This window comes from Larus michahellis, chromosome 7 (genome assembly GCF_964199755.1).
Source record: "Larus michahellis chromosome 7, bLarMic1.1, whole genome shotgun sequence".
NCBI lineage: Eukaryota > Metazoa > Chordata > Aves > Charadriiformes > Laridae > Larus > Larus michahellis.
Window position 1 is genome coordinate 42,044,951 of NC_133902.1, and position 12,556 is coordinate 42,057,506.

Below are 12,556 nucleotides of genomic sequence, written 5' to 3' on the forward strand. Positions count from 1 at the left end.
TGCCTGGTTTTACCACATGATTCTGGCTCTTGGAAATAAAGAGCATTCCATGAAGGGCAGTGATAAGATGCTAAGATGTGAAAATTAATCTAGAATAAACACAGAAGATATGCCGCATTGTTTCTGCATGGCAGAGGAGTTCTGACAGCACTGCAGTAATGCAAGGGATAACAGCAGGATCTCTAGGAATGCTCTTTTTACAGCTGGACTAGACTTAGGCAAAGAGAGAGCACTGCTCATCTTCAGCACAAAGTTCTGGACGGTTCAGGACGCAGCACCTAAGCAGCTCTAAAAGGCAAGGGCTTTCCACGGTAGCAGAGATTCGTCCGGTGCGTTAGTGTCCGAGTCAACATCAGGTGGTAGAGAAACCCTTCAAAGCACCAGCTGGAAGACGGTTTGAAAGTCCTGCAAAGGGGAAAGCACTGTGAGCTTGGTGGTATGAGGTATATTACATTAAGCTACTGCAGGCAAAGATTTGAACAATTCATTCCAGACAACCCCTATCAAGCCTCTCACTGCCTGTTCTAATTGTACCTCCCCTAATGCACACACAGATAAGTTCTTTCAACACTCAAAATAGCACTTGTGGCAGAAACTTCAAGCTACTTCGTTCCCCATTCTTTGTCATGCTCATGATGGCATCTTATCGCCCTCACGTTTGCAAGTATGTTCGTTATACTAGCAGATGTACAAAGGGAGAAAAATAAACACTGGTTCGGTTTGATTCACGTACTTAAGTTTTCTGAGGATCCTTTTCCTTCATCATCATGGAAGTCACCAAGAGTAGGCTTCAGAGATGTTTTAAATGTCGAAAGTATTCCTAGCTATTTGTAATAAATCTGTCAGTGTGATTGTTTGCACTGGGTTTGACCATGTTGCTGAAAAATGTGATTTTTAAAAAGTACTTGTTAATACTTTTCTTCAAGCTTTCCACTTCAAAAGTATCTAATACTAAGGTATGGTGCTGTGTTTTGACATCCATGTTGCCTGGCAGTAGATCTTAGGGCAGCTGAGTAGGTGGGGTTACACAAAGAGTGTGTAATGGGCAGCAGTAAGCATTATCCTATTAAGGAGCAGTTCTGTTTATCTTCCTAACTTGGCTTTTGAACAAGTTCGTTCTTTATCTTGTATCCAAATACACATTTGTATTGGTGTTCTGTACTATAACGATAGTTTGTACACTGGTACATAGACTGTTACTGAACATACCCCTTTTAATCCCATAACCAATGTACTCTGGCAATTATTTACCTGCCTCTTACTCAAGCCTTCTCTTCCTTAATATATTATAGAATCACAGAATGTGTTGGGTTGGAAGGGACCTTTAAAGGCCATCTAGTCCAACCCCCCTGCAGTAAGCAGGGACATCTTCAACTAGATCAGGTTGCTCAGAGCCTCATCAAGCCTGGCCTTGAATGTCTCCAGGGATGGGGCCTCCACCATCTCTCTGGGCAACCTGTTCCAGTGTCTCACCACCCTCACAGTAAAGAATTTCTTCCTAATGTCTGATCTAAACCTACCCTGCTCTAGTTTAAAACCATTGCCCCTCATCCTATTGCTACATGCCCTTGCAAACAGCCCCTCCCCAGTTTTCCTGTAGGCCCCCTTCAGGTACTGGAAGGGGCCATAAGGTCTCCCTGGAGCCTTCCCTCCTCCAGGCTGAACAACCCCAACCCTCTCAGCCTGTCTTCACAGGCGAGGTTCTCCAGCCCTATCATCATCTTCATGGCCCTCCTCTGGGCCTGCTCCAACAGGTCCATGTCCTTCTTGTGCTGAGGGTTCCAGGGCTGGACGCAGTACTCCAGGTGGGGTCTCACGAGAGTGGAGTAGAGGGGGAGAATCACCTCTCTCGATCTGCTGGCCAGAGAGGTGATTCTCCCCCTCTACTCTGAGGGCGTACAGATTCTCCCCCTCTACTCTGTTAATATTAGTTAACATTGGTACAAGTTCTGTATAGAAAAGAGATGCAAAGCTGAAAGCATCTTTCCGTCTCTAAAGATAAGTCATACTAAAGAGAAAATGTGTTAACAACACTCACCCCCCCCCCCCCCCCCCCCCAAATTCCCAAAAAAACACCTCTGTTGCTGCTGAACATTTATTTGATGTTATTTTTGGGAGAAAAATAACCTACTTAATAAGAAATACCTAGTTGCTTGTCACCAGCCAGATTAGCAATTATTTGTCAAGATTAGCACTTAATTTAAGAGAAAGCATATTTTAAAAAAACTGCTTCAGAAGAGAAGGAATAAGCAATCACCAGTCACTGCAGAAGTGATTCTGCCAGCCATGAGAGATGTGCCCTGCCTTAGGTAGACTTACTATGTCTCACCAAGCATGCAGTAAGGCTTTGGAGCAGAAGATTAGCCTCAGCAGGGTGCCTAAGATAACTAGATACGCGTGAGCTTTGAGAGGAATGATGATCCTCAGGCAAGACCTACCACCATAGGCATTTTTGGAATGTAAGTTTTCTCTTGCTTGCTATATTTCTTTTTGTAAGCAGGCAATACGTATTAGTTTGCACCATGACTCTGATATGTTTTATAGCTCATTGATTTCTGGTGGGTCCTGGATTGGAGTTGCACCTAACAAATGAGCAGTTGAATGCAGGAGCCTGTGTTAACAGCAGTATTAGGACTGCAGAATTCGGGAGGAAGGAAGTAGATTGTCATGGTGGTGAACATTTGAAGGAAGCACTTAAGAGGAACTGCAAGGACTAATTTCCCCTGATATCAGACCATGTGGTGGGAGCAAGTAGGGGATGTACCCCTCTGCCCGGGCTGAGGTGGGGTAAAACGGCATTTCTGTGCTTCTTGGCATGGCAGGCACTTGGGAGGAGTATTCACAGGGAAAATCATAGAAGCAATCCTGGCGATAGCTGCTATTGTTATACGGGTTCTCCAAATCGTTCCTAGACTCACACTGCTGAAACTTCTTGGCAGTCTCCCATGGCAGCTGGTTCCTTGCAGGAACCGTGCTATCTAGGACAGTGGGTTAAATCACTAGTGGTCTTGCACATTGGAAGATGTACAACTACATGAAGTGGTTGTAAAGAACAGACATGCAAACACATGTTTATGGGCTGGTGTGCGTCAGCATCTGTGGGCCAGGGCAGTCAATAGCCAGCCCCTGCCTCCCCTCCCTGACCAAACTGGCTGAGGGTTGCAGGTACTTTGTTTACATAGATACCCAGTGCTGTAGTTTTATACCACCACCACTTTCTACACTTTCAAGAACTGAAACAGTAGCAGTAACAAGATCATCTTTCAGAGATTTTTTTTTCCCACAAAAGGTTATGTAGCTCTTCACTTTAAGAAGCTTAGTGAAGGTGATAGGGTATGGAGAGTGCTGGCCATCAAGTACAAGGCTGGGTCCAAGCAACTTGGGGCGTAAGAGTTCAGTGGATCTTGAAGAGCACAGTCCCTGAACAGTTTGCCTCTCTTATTTATAGCATGTGTGTTTACTCTGCACTCTGAAAAATTCTGGAGAAAGTTTCAGAAGTTTTGACATAGAAGGTATAGAGCTTTCCAAATGGAATGATGTATTTGGAAAACAAGTGTCACTAATACTACTCCAACTATCAGGCACAATTTCTATTGCTTTATTACAGCTTCTAGCATAGTATATTTAGATATGCGCTGATTTTCATTGACACACATTTTTTAGGCTATAGGTGGATAGTTCTATTTTATATCAATATAGATGCTCACAGCTTCAGATACAGTAAGGAAGCCAACACCTAGTGGCTACTGTCCCAGGTTTACCCCCTTGCAACTATTTGAAGCCATACAAAAACTCACGGAATGAACAGAAGGCACTTGAAACTGTTCACAAAGAGTGATAACTGCACTGAAACATGTATTTAAATGTTCTTTAAGGGGAAAGTACTTTGTAAATAGGCTTCATCCTTGAATAACTGTCACTTTGCAAGTGATTTGAGTACTCTTAACCAGCTAAGCTTAACTTTGTTAGGCTTCTTACATATTTTGACAAACTTTCAAGACTAATACAGCCACTGCAGAAATTGTGTTAGTTGTCATTTGAAATAGTATCTTTTTGAAATGATACTCACTCTGTGGAAGTTACATTTAGCAGGTGAACCAGCAAAACCTTTTTCTTCCCTGAATTCCGCTTTCTTACGCTGATAACATTTCTCATAACTTTCAGTTCATTTTGTGTTCTTGTACAATGATAAAGAACCTCTTGGCACACAGCGCTTAGGTATACCTCGTAACGTATTAAGTTACGTTATATGCTTATGTGAAAACAAACTCGTGTTGCATCGTTTCTGTCTTGTATCAGCAGTGTGTCAAATGTAGTTCACAAGCAAAGGGAGGAGGCTGTGGTAAGGAACTTGGGAAACCTGGGCGCTCTTTCCCATTCCACTGCAGGCTAGCCCAGTGGCTTTACTGAAATTTAAACTGGTATTTGACTTCCAAGGAACATTGCAAGTTTTCACCAGCAGCAACAAATTCTACTCTAAATTTGATCAAAAAACCTAATACTGATAAATTTTGCAAAGCGCTTCAGAAACAGCAGTCGTTCCCATAGCCGGGATTGCTGTCTGCCTGTTTCCCAGGCTTAATTGCTTTTACATCTCTGGGTGCTCACCTTTGGACTGCGTAGCAGATTGCCACCTGGAATACCCAGTTACCGAGAAGCTGAGGAACAGGCAATGAATGTATTTTTCTCTAAAAAAAAAAAAAAAAAAATTGAAGTTTTCCTGAGGGATGTTTTGGTTTTAGTTGAAATTGTTTGCATTTTAATTTTCCATTTTAAAAATACAGAAAATTTGTTACCGCCTTTGCTGATCAGCTTTCATAAATCTGACTTGCACTTGTCACAGAGTTTTTAATCTTTTGCAGTGGGAGAGGGAAGAGATAGCTAAGGTGGTTTTTTTGTGTTTATTTTTGTTTGTTTGTTTGTTTGGTTTATTTTCTCCCTCTTGTGCCGTGTTAGTTAGCAAGCCTAGCACTGACAAGGCAGTTTGTCTGCTTTATCTGGTATCTATACTGAGAGAGTCCAAGCTTAGTCTAAAATGTGGTTTCTTGTACGTAGCAGGATTTCAACTGTGTTGTATTCTTTTCTGTAGAGCACATTTTCACTGGCTTGTTTTGTGATCTGCTTTGCCACTAAGAACACAGGGGCAATAGAACAAGATCATGCTTGAAATTGTTGATCTTTATAATCACTTCTATCTACAGATGAGGTTTCGCTATATAATTATGTAGCCTATATATTATTCCATTTTGTTAAAAGTAAAGGGTAATAGGATATAAAATAATGCGAATTTGGTATCTGTTGTAATAGGCTATTTTTTTCTCATTTTCCTTACATATGTATGATACATTTTAGGTATGGGAAAATTGTGTCCACGAAGGCTATTTTGGATAAGACAACAAACAAATGCAAAGGTATGTATGTCTGCCTTTATATTACATTCATATGAAAGACCTAATTGATTCTGTAAAATACCCTGCTGTTTAATTTTAAGTGCTCTCTACTCCCCTCACTTTCTTCTTCCTAAACTAGTCTTACTCTTGCCCAGGGTCAGTGTATTCAGTACATTTGTTTCCAGCGGAGCTGGCAGACAGCCAGCGTCAGTGGTGCAGCCAAGCCGGAGTGAAGCTGCCACGCACAGTGCTGGCTGGCAGTTCGCCTCTATTTTAAAAACAAAAATGGAGCTAAAAGCAGCTTTCCCCCTTTTTTGCCTAGAGAAACTAGGGAAGCTTACAGAAGACCATTCAGCTGTACTGAGCATCTGAAAAAATTATATATCGTGGAAATCGGCTCCATTGATTAGAGTAGTTTAAAGCAACACTTAATTACACGTTCCAATCCTCTAATTGTGTTTTGTTATATGCAATTGAATGTATTGGGAGCAAAGAGAGGGTTCGTTTTCACCAAAGTAATTGCAGCTGGAAAAAAAATCTTCAAAGTCCTTTAGATAAGCTGGATACATCAGTTCACTGATTTTTGTCACTCCCTGCAATTACAGTGAGGTTGTATCCCAGCAATGTGCATGGTGGGAGAAGGTGTGGTAGCAGACGCCGAAATGTCAGATTTCAGGCTTTCTTTTTTACAATGAAGAGGATAATTTCTAAGCAAAGTGAAGAATTAAGTCAGGGGGTTTAGCAACGTTAATAACAGTAAAGCTCATGAATGAGCGTAAAGCTGATAGGCAGAGGCAGGAGAGGAGAGTTCATCATTAATTGAGACTCAGTTTTTCTGCAGGAGTTGGAAGCAGTGCAGGGGCATAGCTTCTTAGCTCCCCATCTTAAGCCATTAAGGGGGTGCTGACAGTTCAGAAACAGAAATTCCCAGAAATTTTTTTCCCAGCTTGTATGCAGATGTCATCTGCATATATGGTGACTAGGAAAGAGGAGATGCCCTCTTCAATTATTTTAATTCATTAATACCTGTGACAGCGCTTAACTGATTTATTCTGTCCGTTCCCCTGGTTCCTGAAGATTTCAGTAGCTCTGTTCAGTGATATAGAAATTCTCACGTTAATGTTTTAAGAGATTTAAGCTGACTTTTCCAATATAGATTTTAAATCTTGCTGGTGAAAAATGGTAACTAACAGTCTGTTGTAACAATATACAGCAAGTTAAGGCTGCAGGGAAGCTCAGTGCATATCACTGAAATTGCAGTAGGAACATAAGCAGACAAAATGCAGAAACCTAACTGGAATTTAACCAAAAGATTGACAGCATCTCTGGCTCTTGCCAAAAAAAACCCACCACACCATGGGATTTAAACTAACTGGAGCAACAAGTTTATGTATCATCTAGAAGGTGGCAAGGCCAGCTTTGATGGCACGCATGGTATGGGTATGTAACTTTGTCTATATTGCACCCTGCGGTGTGGTGGTGTTGCTGACCTGGGCTGTCATGGGTATGGGAAGCTAGTTTTGCCTTGGCAGCACAAAACTTGATATGAGCTAATTCACTCTGTTTCATGTCAAGATTTAACAGTCCACAGCACCACATGTTACACAGAACAATATGCTGCTTTCTTCAGCTTCTTGGCAGGTTAAATAAGCTTGCACTGATGTACAAGGCTGCTCGAGTTGTTTTTCCCGACTTACGGACTTTGAAGCTAGTTCAGTTATATCTTTGCACAACCTTTTTGCTCTCAGTATAGACATACTGTAAGAGAATCCTATAACCTTCTGAAGAAATAATTCCATTTTCCGTTCCTCTAGAGCTTTTTTTAATTGTTGGGTTTTTTGTTTGTTTTCCTTCAACCCGACTTAGATATTGGAGAGGGATTTCTTTAGTATTTGGGGCTGTTCATTGGTGGGAAGGAAGGGGGTTGAAAAATGCAGAATGAGGTTTGCGATAACATCTATGGGAAGTAGCTTCCAAACTCAGACTGCCTTTTGGTGAGACTTGAGCATCCAACTCACAGGTTGCATTAAAAATCCAACCTATAAGGTCAGTGTCTATAAAGACCAAGGGATATTGCTTTTCAGATGTCCTGGAATCCATTAGCTGTACATTGTTGTTCAAAATAAGAAAAGAAGTTACTCCCTATATATGGAAATTGTTGCAATTGGCTCTGGGTTTACTTTAACATTTAAAGATTGCATTGTATGTCATAGAGAATGCTTTCAGGACAATTTTTTACATTGTGATTTCAGTAACAACAGTGGGGAAAACTCCCTTGATTTCAGTGAAGCTGAGTTTTCACTCACTTGCTAAATTTAACTGTCTTTTATGTATATACAATGAAGTAACTAATTCACCAAAAAGTGGGTTAAGTTGCAGTAGATATGCGTCTTTTAAACTAAACTCCTCTCCCAGTTTTGAGTAAGTGACATATAACTTAGAGGCTGATTGACCTCTTACTCAAACTGGACTAAGAATTTAGTTTAGAAAAATGAACAGATTATGCTTTATTTGGTGATCTCTATGAAATAAACTGATGATGTCACATTTGCTCTTAGAAGATAAGTACCAGACAGCACAAAGCAAACCACCATACTGCTTGTTAGCGATTTGGACAAAATCCTGATAACGAGCGGGCATGGAAATTGGTTTGTTCCAGTAGGGTAGGTCCCCACCAGTTCAAGGTTGAAGGACTTTAGCAGATTATCTTTTTGGGACAAAGTGAAAAACTTTGGAGCTCAAATTGTCCCACTTCACAAACAGGAAAATTGTATTAAATAAGCATGCTAGTAGCAGATGAACCGTTTGATTACAAGGTGGTTTCTGTCTTGTTAATGAACTACGTTTTATATTTCAGGTTACGGTTTTGTTGACTTTGACAGCCCAGCAGCTGCTCAGAAGGCAGTTTCTGCTTTAAAGGCCAGTGGAGTCCAAGCACAGATGGCAAAGGTGAGTTAAAACAACCGGCTAATTCTTGCACTGGGTTGTGAAGATGAAGAAGCTTATATATTAGCAGAGCATCGGCAATGTGAATTTTCAAGTTGCAGGCCCTTTACAGAGAGCACAGTCCTCAAGCCACAAGATCTATTAAGGCAACAGAATGAGGGCTTTTGACTGCCATATCTCAAATCATCTCAACTAATGAAATAAAGAAACATAGTATGGTAAAGTCTCTAAACTCATCTGGTTGGATTTATCAATTTATTCATGATACTGTTTTTCCATTGGCTTCATCAGAAGAAAGATTAGCAATAAATTGTAAGAACTACAGTAGGCTTAATGTTTTAAATACGTATTAATTCCTGGAACAAGTCAATAGCTGAAATAGTTTACAGCACAAAGGTATGAAAGGTTTTATACGTTGCCTGCTTGTTGTTACTGAGGTTAGCAGCCTTGCAATTTGGGGATGAATTTTTAAACACAACATGTCAAAATTTAACCTTGTGACTTTGTCTTCAGCCTTTCTAGTATATTTTCTGTTAACTTAAGTAAAATTTAAATCTTGGCATTGATGATAGATGTCTTGAAATTCTTAGCCAACTCTTTGATAACCTATTTCTGCATCAGGGCAAACCAAAGCATTAGTAAAAATAAAGAAATAACGATCTTTCTTCTTTTTCTGTCGTTTGTACTGATCCTTGCCTCTGAATCAGGTTATTAGCCAAAAGTGATCTTCAGAGCCATACTCTTTCAACATAGGATAAGTTTCTCAAATCTGTAAAATGAGGTGGATGATACATTAGTAATGATTTTGTCATGTGTTCTTGTTAGGTGAGGTGGCCTGGTTCCAATAGAGTGCCATAAACACCACTACAAATTTATTAAATAAAGAAAATATTACCAACGTAATCTGTTCATATAATTCAATTTTTTTTTTACTTTGAAAATTATATTCTAATTAAAAGAAAAATCCAGTAATTAAATAGTAATCTCAGAGACTTTTTTTAATAAAGTAGTCTGCCACAATCTGGCAAATCTTTTGTAGTTATCCATTAGGTACAGATTTTTTTCAGATGAGATATTTTCCACAGTTTTTCAGCTGAGGAGAACAGTTAAGCTAACAACATAAAATGTCTTTGGATGGATTCCAGGGCAACAAAATGGAAACCATATGTTTCATACTTAATGCATGTTTCATTATAGCCATGACACAAACATACATACTTACTGGAAAACACTTGGTTTTTTTTTTCTTTTCTATCTTTTTATAAGGTTTTATATATGCTTAATAAAGACCTATTAATTAATCTTTAGGTTTTAGGTAATTTAAAGTATACATTAGATTTTTCAAAGCTTCTGTCTGCCATCTTACAGATAAGATATCTAGGTAGGAGGGGAGAAAAAAGAATACAAAGTCATGTAAATTCATTTTGCTGGTGAATTTTGATGTCTGATTTAATTGTCTTCTTGAGTAGATGAAGAAGCTCTAATAATTCACTATCTAATTAATAATTTCTTAATTTTTCCCATGGTATATTTTTCTGACTCATTTCCTCTGACAGTTAGCTGCAATATCGCTAATATTTCTTTCTGTTAGCATTCATGAAAAAAATGTGCACCATAATACCTGACAGTTTTGATTGATTTTTCCGACACCATGTCAAGCCTGGTGGCTTGTGGGAAGTCTGTGACTGTAAAGTTTGCATTCCAGTGAAACTTGTTGTTCTGCTTCTTAACATGGAAAGAGTGTTTAAATTGTTAAAAAAACCAACCCAATGAACAGTACCACAACAGTCACAAGTGACTAAGAGTTTGAGTGCTTTGATTTTTGTCTATTTTGAGCCATTTTTTTTCTTTTCTGCGCTGTGCTGCTCTCCTTTTGTCTGAAAAATCCGATCTCTGCTTGGATGCTGGGAATTGCCAGTCACTTACAGTTGTTTTGGCAAGATTAGCAAATCAGACTCTTCGCATGCAAGACACCATAAAAGTTTACTTGCATTGTGTATTTAATATTTTATCCTTTTGCATGTTACCACCTGTGCCATGAAGTGGTCTTGCAGTGAAGATGTTTAGGCTTTAGCCTGAATGTCACAGGGAAAGATTTGGAGGACAGTTTCTCGGCTGTCTGGCTCTGATGGATTTCCTCACCAACAACTACAACTGCTTCAGTTCCAAAGAGAAATAAATGCCTCTTGGCAGGATTTGTCCGTGGGAAGGCGTTGTTAATGCGCTGTGCCCAGGGTGTCAGCCAGCAGCACGGCTCCTCAGTATTCTCACCCTCCTCCCAGATAGGGTGGTAGTCCCTGAAGGGGAAGGGAAATGTTATTGTGTCAGTGAGTTAGAAATTACACACGTCAGCAAAAATCACGTACAAATCCTAGTTTAGCAGAAGTGGTTGAGATTATACGTATTAAAACCTTTGTTGTTTGTTTTGTAGAGATAACTTCAAATATTTGACTTTGTGAGCTTTTCCTATCCACGGGGTAAGATCACGCTGTACTCAGCGGTCTGCTTCCAAGTTGACCTGACTCCAGAAAAATATCACCTTGTCCGTTGTGTTTCAGATATTGTTGAGCAGATCGGGAGGGCCTGGGGCCTGAGACATGGCTTCAGGCCACATCCTGCCAGATCTGTTCCAGGGGGTTCACCGTTTGTGGAGAAGTGGCCATGTCTTTATATCATGATGATAGTGTTAGCGAAGGAACACGGTGTCAGACCATGGCTCAAGAAATGTTATGTCTTCAGTTATTCTGCTCTTCCTGAGAAATGAATTGGGAACGCTTGACTAAGAGCAGCTTGGGAATTGTTTTGCTTTGTGCTGATTAACAGGATCTTCCAGCCACCGCTGAAAAGGAGATGCCTCCAACCGTTCCTTTTGGTCAGATAATGCTGCTAAGAGCTCACATAAGATGAAATTGCATTGCCAGGGGATGGGAGTAGTTTTTGGATGGAAACTTGAAATGGAGAATATGGGCTCTTGCCCCTCTCCTCTCGTCACACTGAGTATTGCCAGCATTCGCTCTTGTCAGTCGTCTTCTCGGTGTGTACAAGTGGCTGTGGAAAGGAATCAGGAGATGGTGTGAGCTGTAGTGGTAGCCCTGGTACAAAACCAGTAGCTTATCTCTTACTCTAGAGATAAGGTACACAAAGAGCAGATACATGTCTCGCAAGAGTACTGTTATTTCTAAGCTAGTTCGTAACTGGCTGAGTGTCTAATTTTTATTTTAATTCATTTTAATTTCTTGAAATGTCTTTAATGTGTTTTGTTTATTGTCCTTGCTCCTAGAGGCGTACTTCAATAATAAGCCAATAATAACAAGTTCAAAAGCTCTGATTTTGCAGAGCTGTGCGTTCTTAGGTAAGATTAGTAGTAGTATTGAAAAGCTCTGCCTATTTTCTTTGCTGGAAATGTTGTTACGGTTGCTGTCAGAGTGAATTTTCTGAGAACTGTCTCTCTTCTCTTCACCCCACAGGTGAAGAGGTGAAATCAGTGAGATAACTGTAGGTTTCTATGTTGTTCAGAGCAGATAGCAAATGACTTTGTGTAGGAAGATAGATGCACAGAGAAAATCTACTGTATATTGGCATTTGGAACAGAGATATAAAACACTGAGAATCTCTAAGGGATGTTTAGAGATGGTGAGGTCTAAATGCTATGGAGATATGAGTCACCTAAATCCTCATAGGTTTTTGACCTTGAACTTAACATGAGGCATTTGGGTCAGTGTCAGACAAAATTCTGTCTCATCAAATGGTATTCAACCAAGTTCAGCTGTAGTTACTGAAGTAACTCTGTTTCAGATGATTGGAAAAGTGGCACTTCTAAGTGGAAAGTTGAATTTAATTCTTATTCTTCTGGATGTACACTAATGTGTAAATATAAAAAGTAAAAAAGAACTACTGAATAAGAATGGTTAATAAAAAACGCGGTTCTTCTCATCTTTCTATCTAGCAAACTTAAGCCAGGAGGAGACCGATTGTGTTTGTAGCCCAGATAAAGTCAGCTTAGAGAATATATTGTACTGACAGCGATGTAGAGATATACAAGCCAGCTAGAATACCAGCCTGGCTGTGGCAGCTCAGAATTCGTCAAGTGCTGAACAACTTCTTCCTGGCATGGCAATGACATTTATATAGCCATATTGTCTAGCTCGTGGTAGGTTAACAGATTCCTGAGATAGTATAGTGAAAGGCTTATATCTACTAAAGTTGTTCCCACTGTTACC

General features: G+C 39.9%; 1 protein-coding gene across 6 annotated transcripts in view; it reads left to right on the top strand.

Moving 5' to 3' along the window:
• Positions 1 to 12,556, top strand: part of RBMS1 (RNA binding motif single stranded interacting protein 1) — a 147,706-nt gene that overhangs the window by 102,915 nt on the left and 32,235 nt on the right. For all 6 annotated transcript variants that reach the window (XM_074593650.1, XM_074593649.1, XM_074593655.1 and 3 more), the window contains exons 3-4: positions 5,353 to 5,411; positions 8,248 to 8,339. In XM_074593650.1, the coding sequence (XP_074449751.1) occupies positions 5,353 to 5,411; positions 8,248 to 8,339 (151 nt within the window). The remainder of the gene's footprint in view (positions 1 to 5,352; positions 5,412 to 8,247; positions 8,340 to 12,556) is intronic.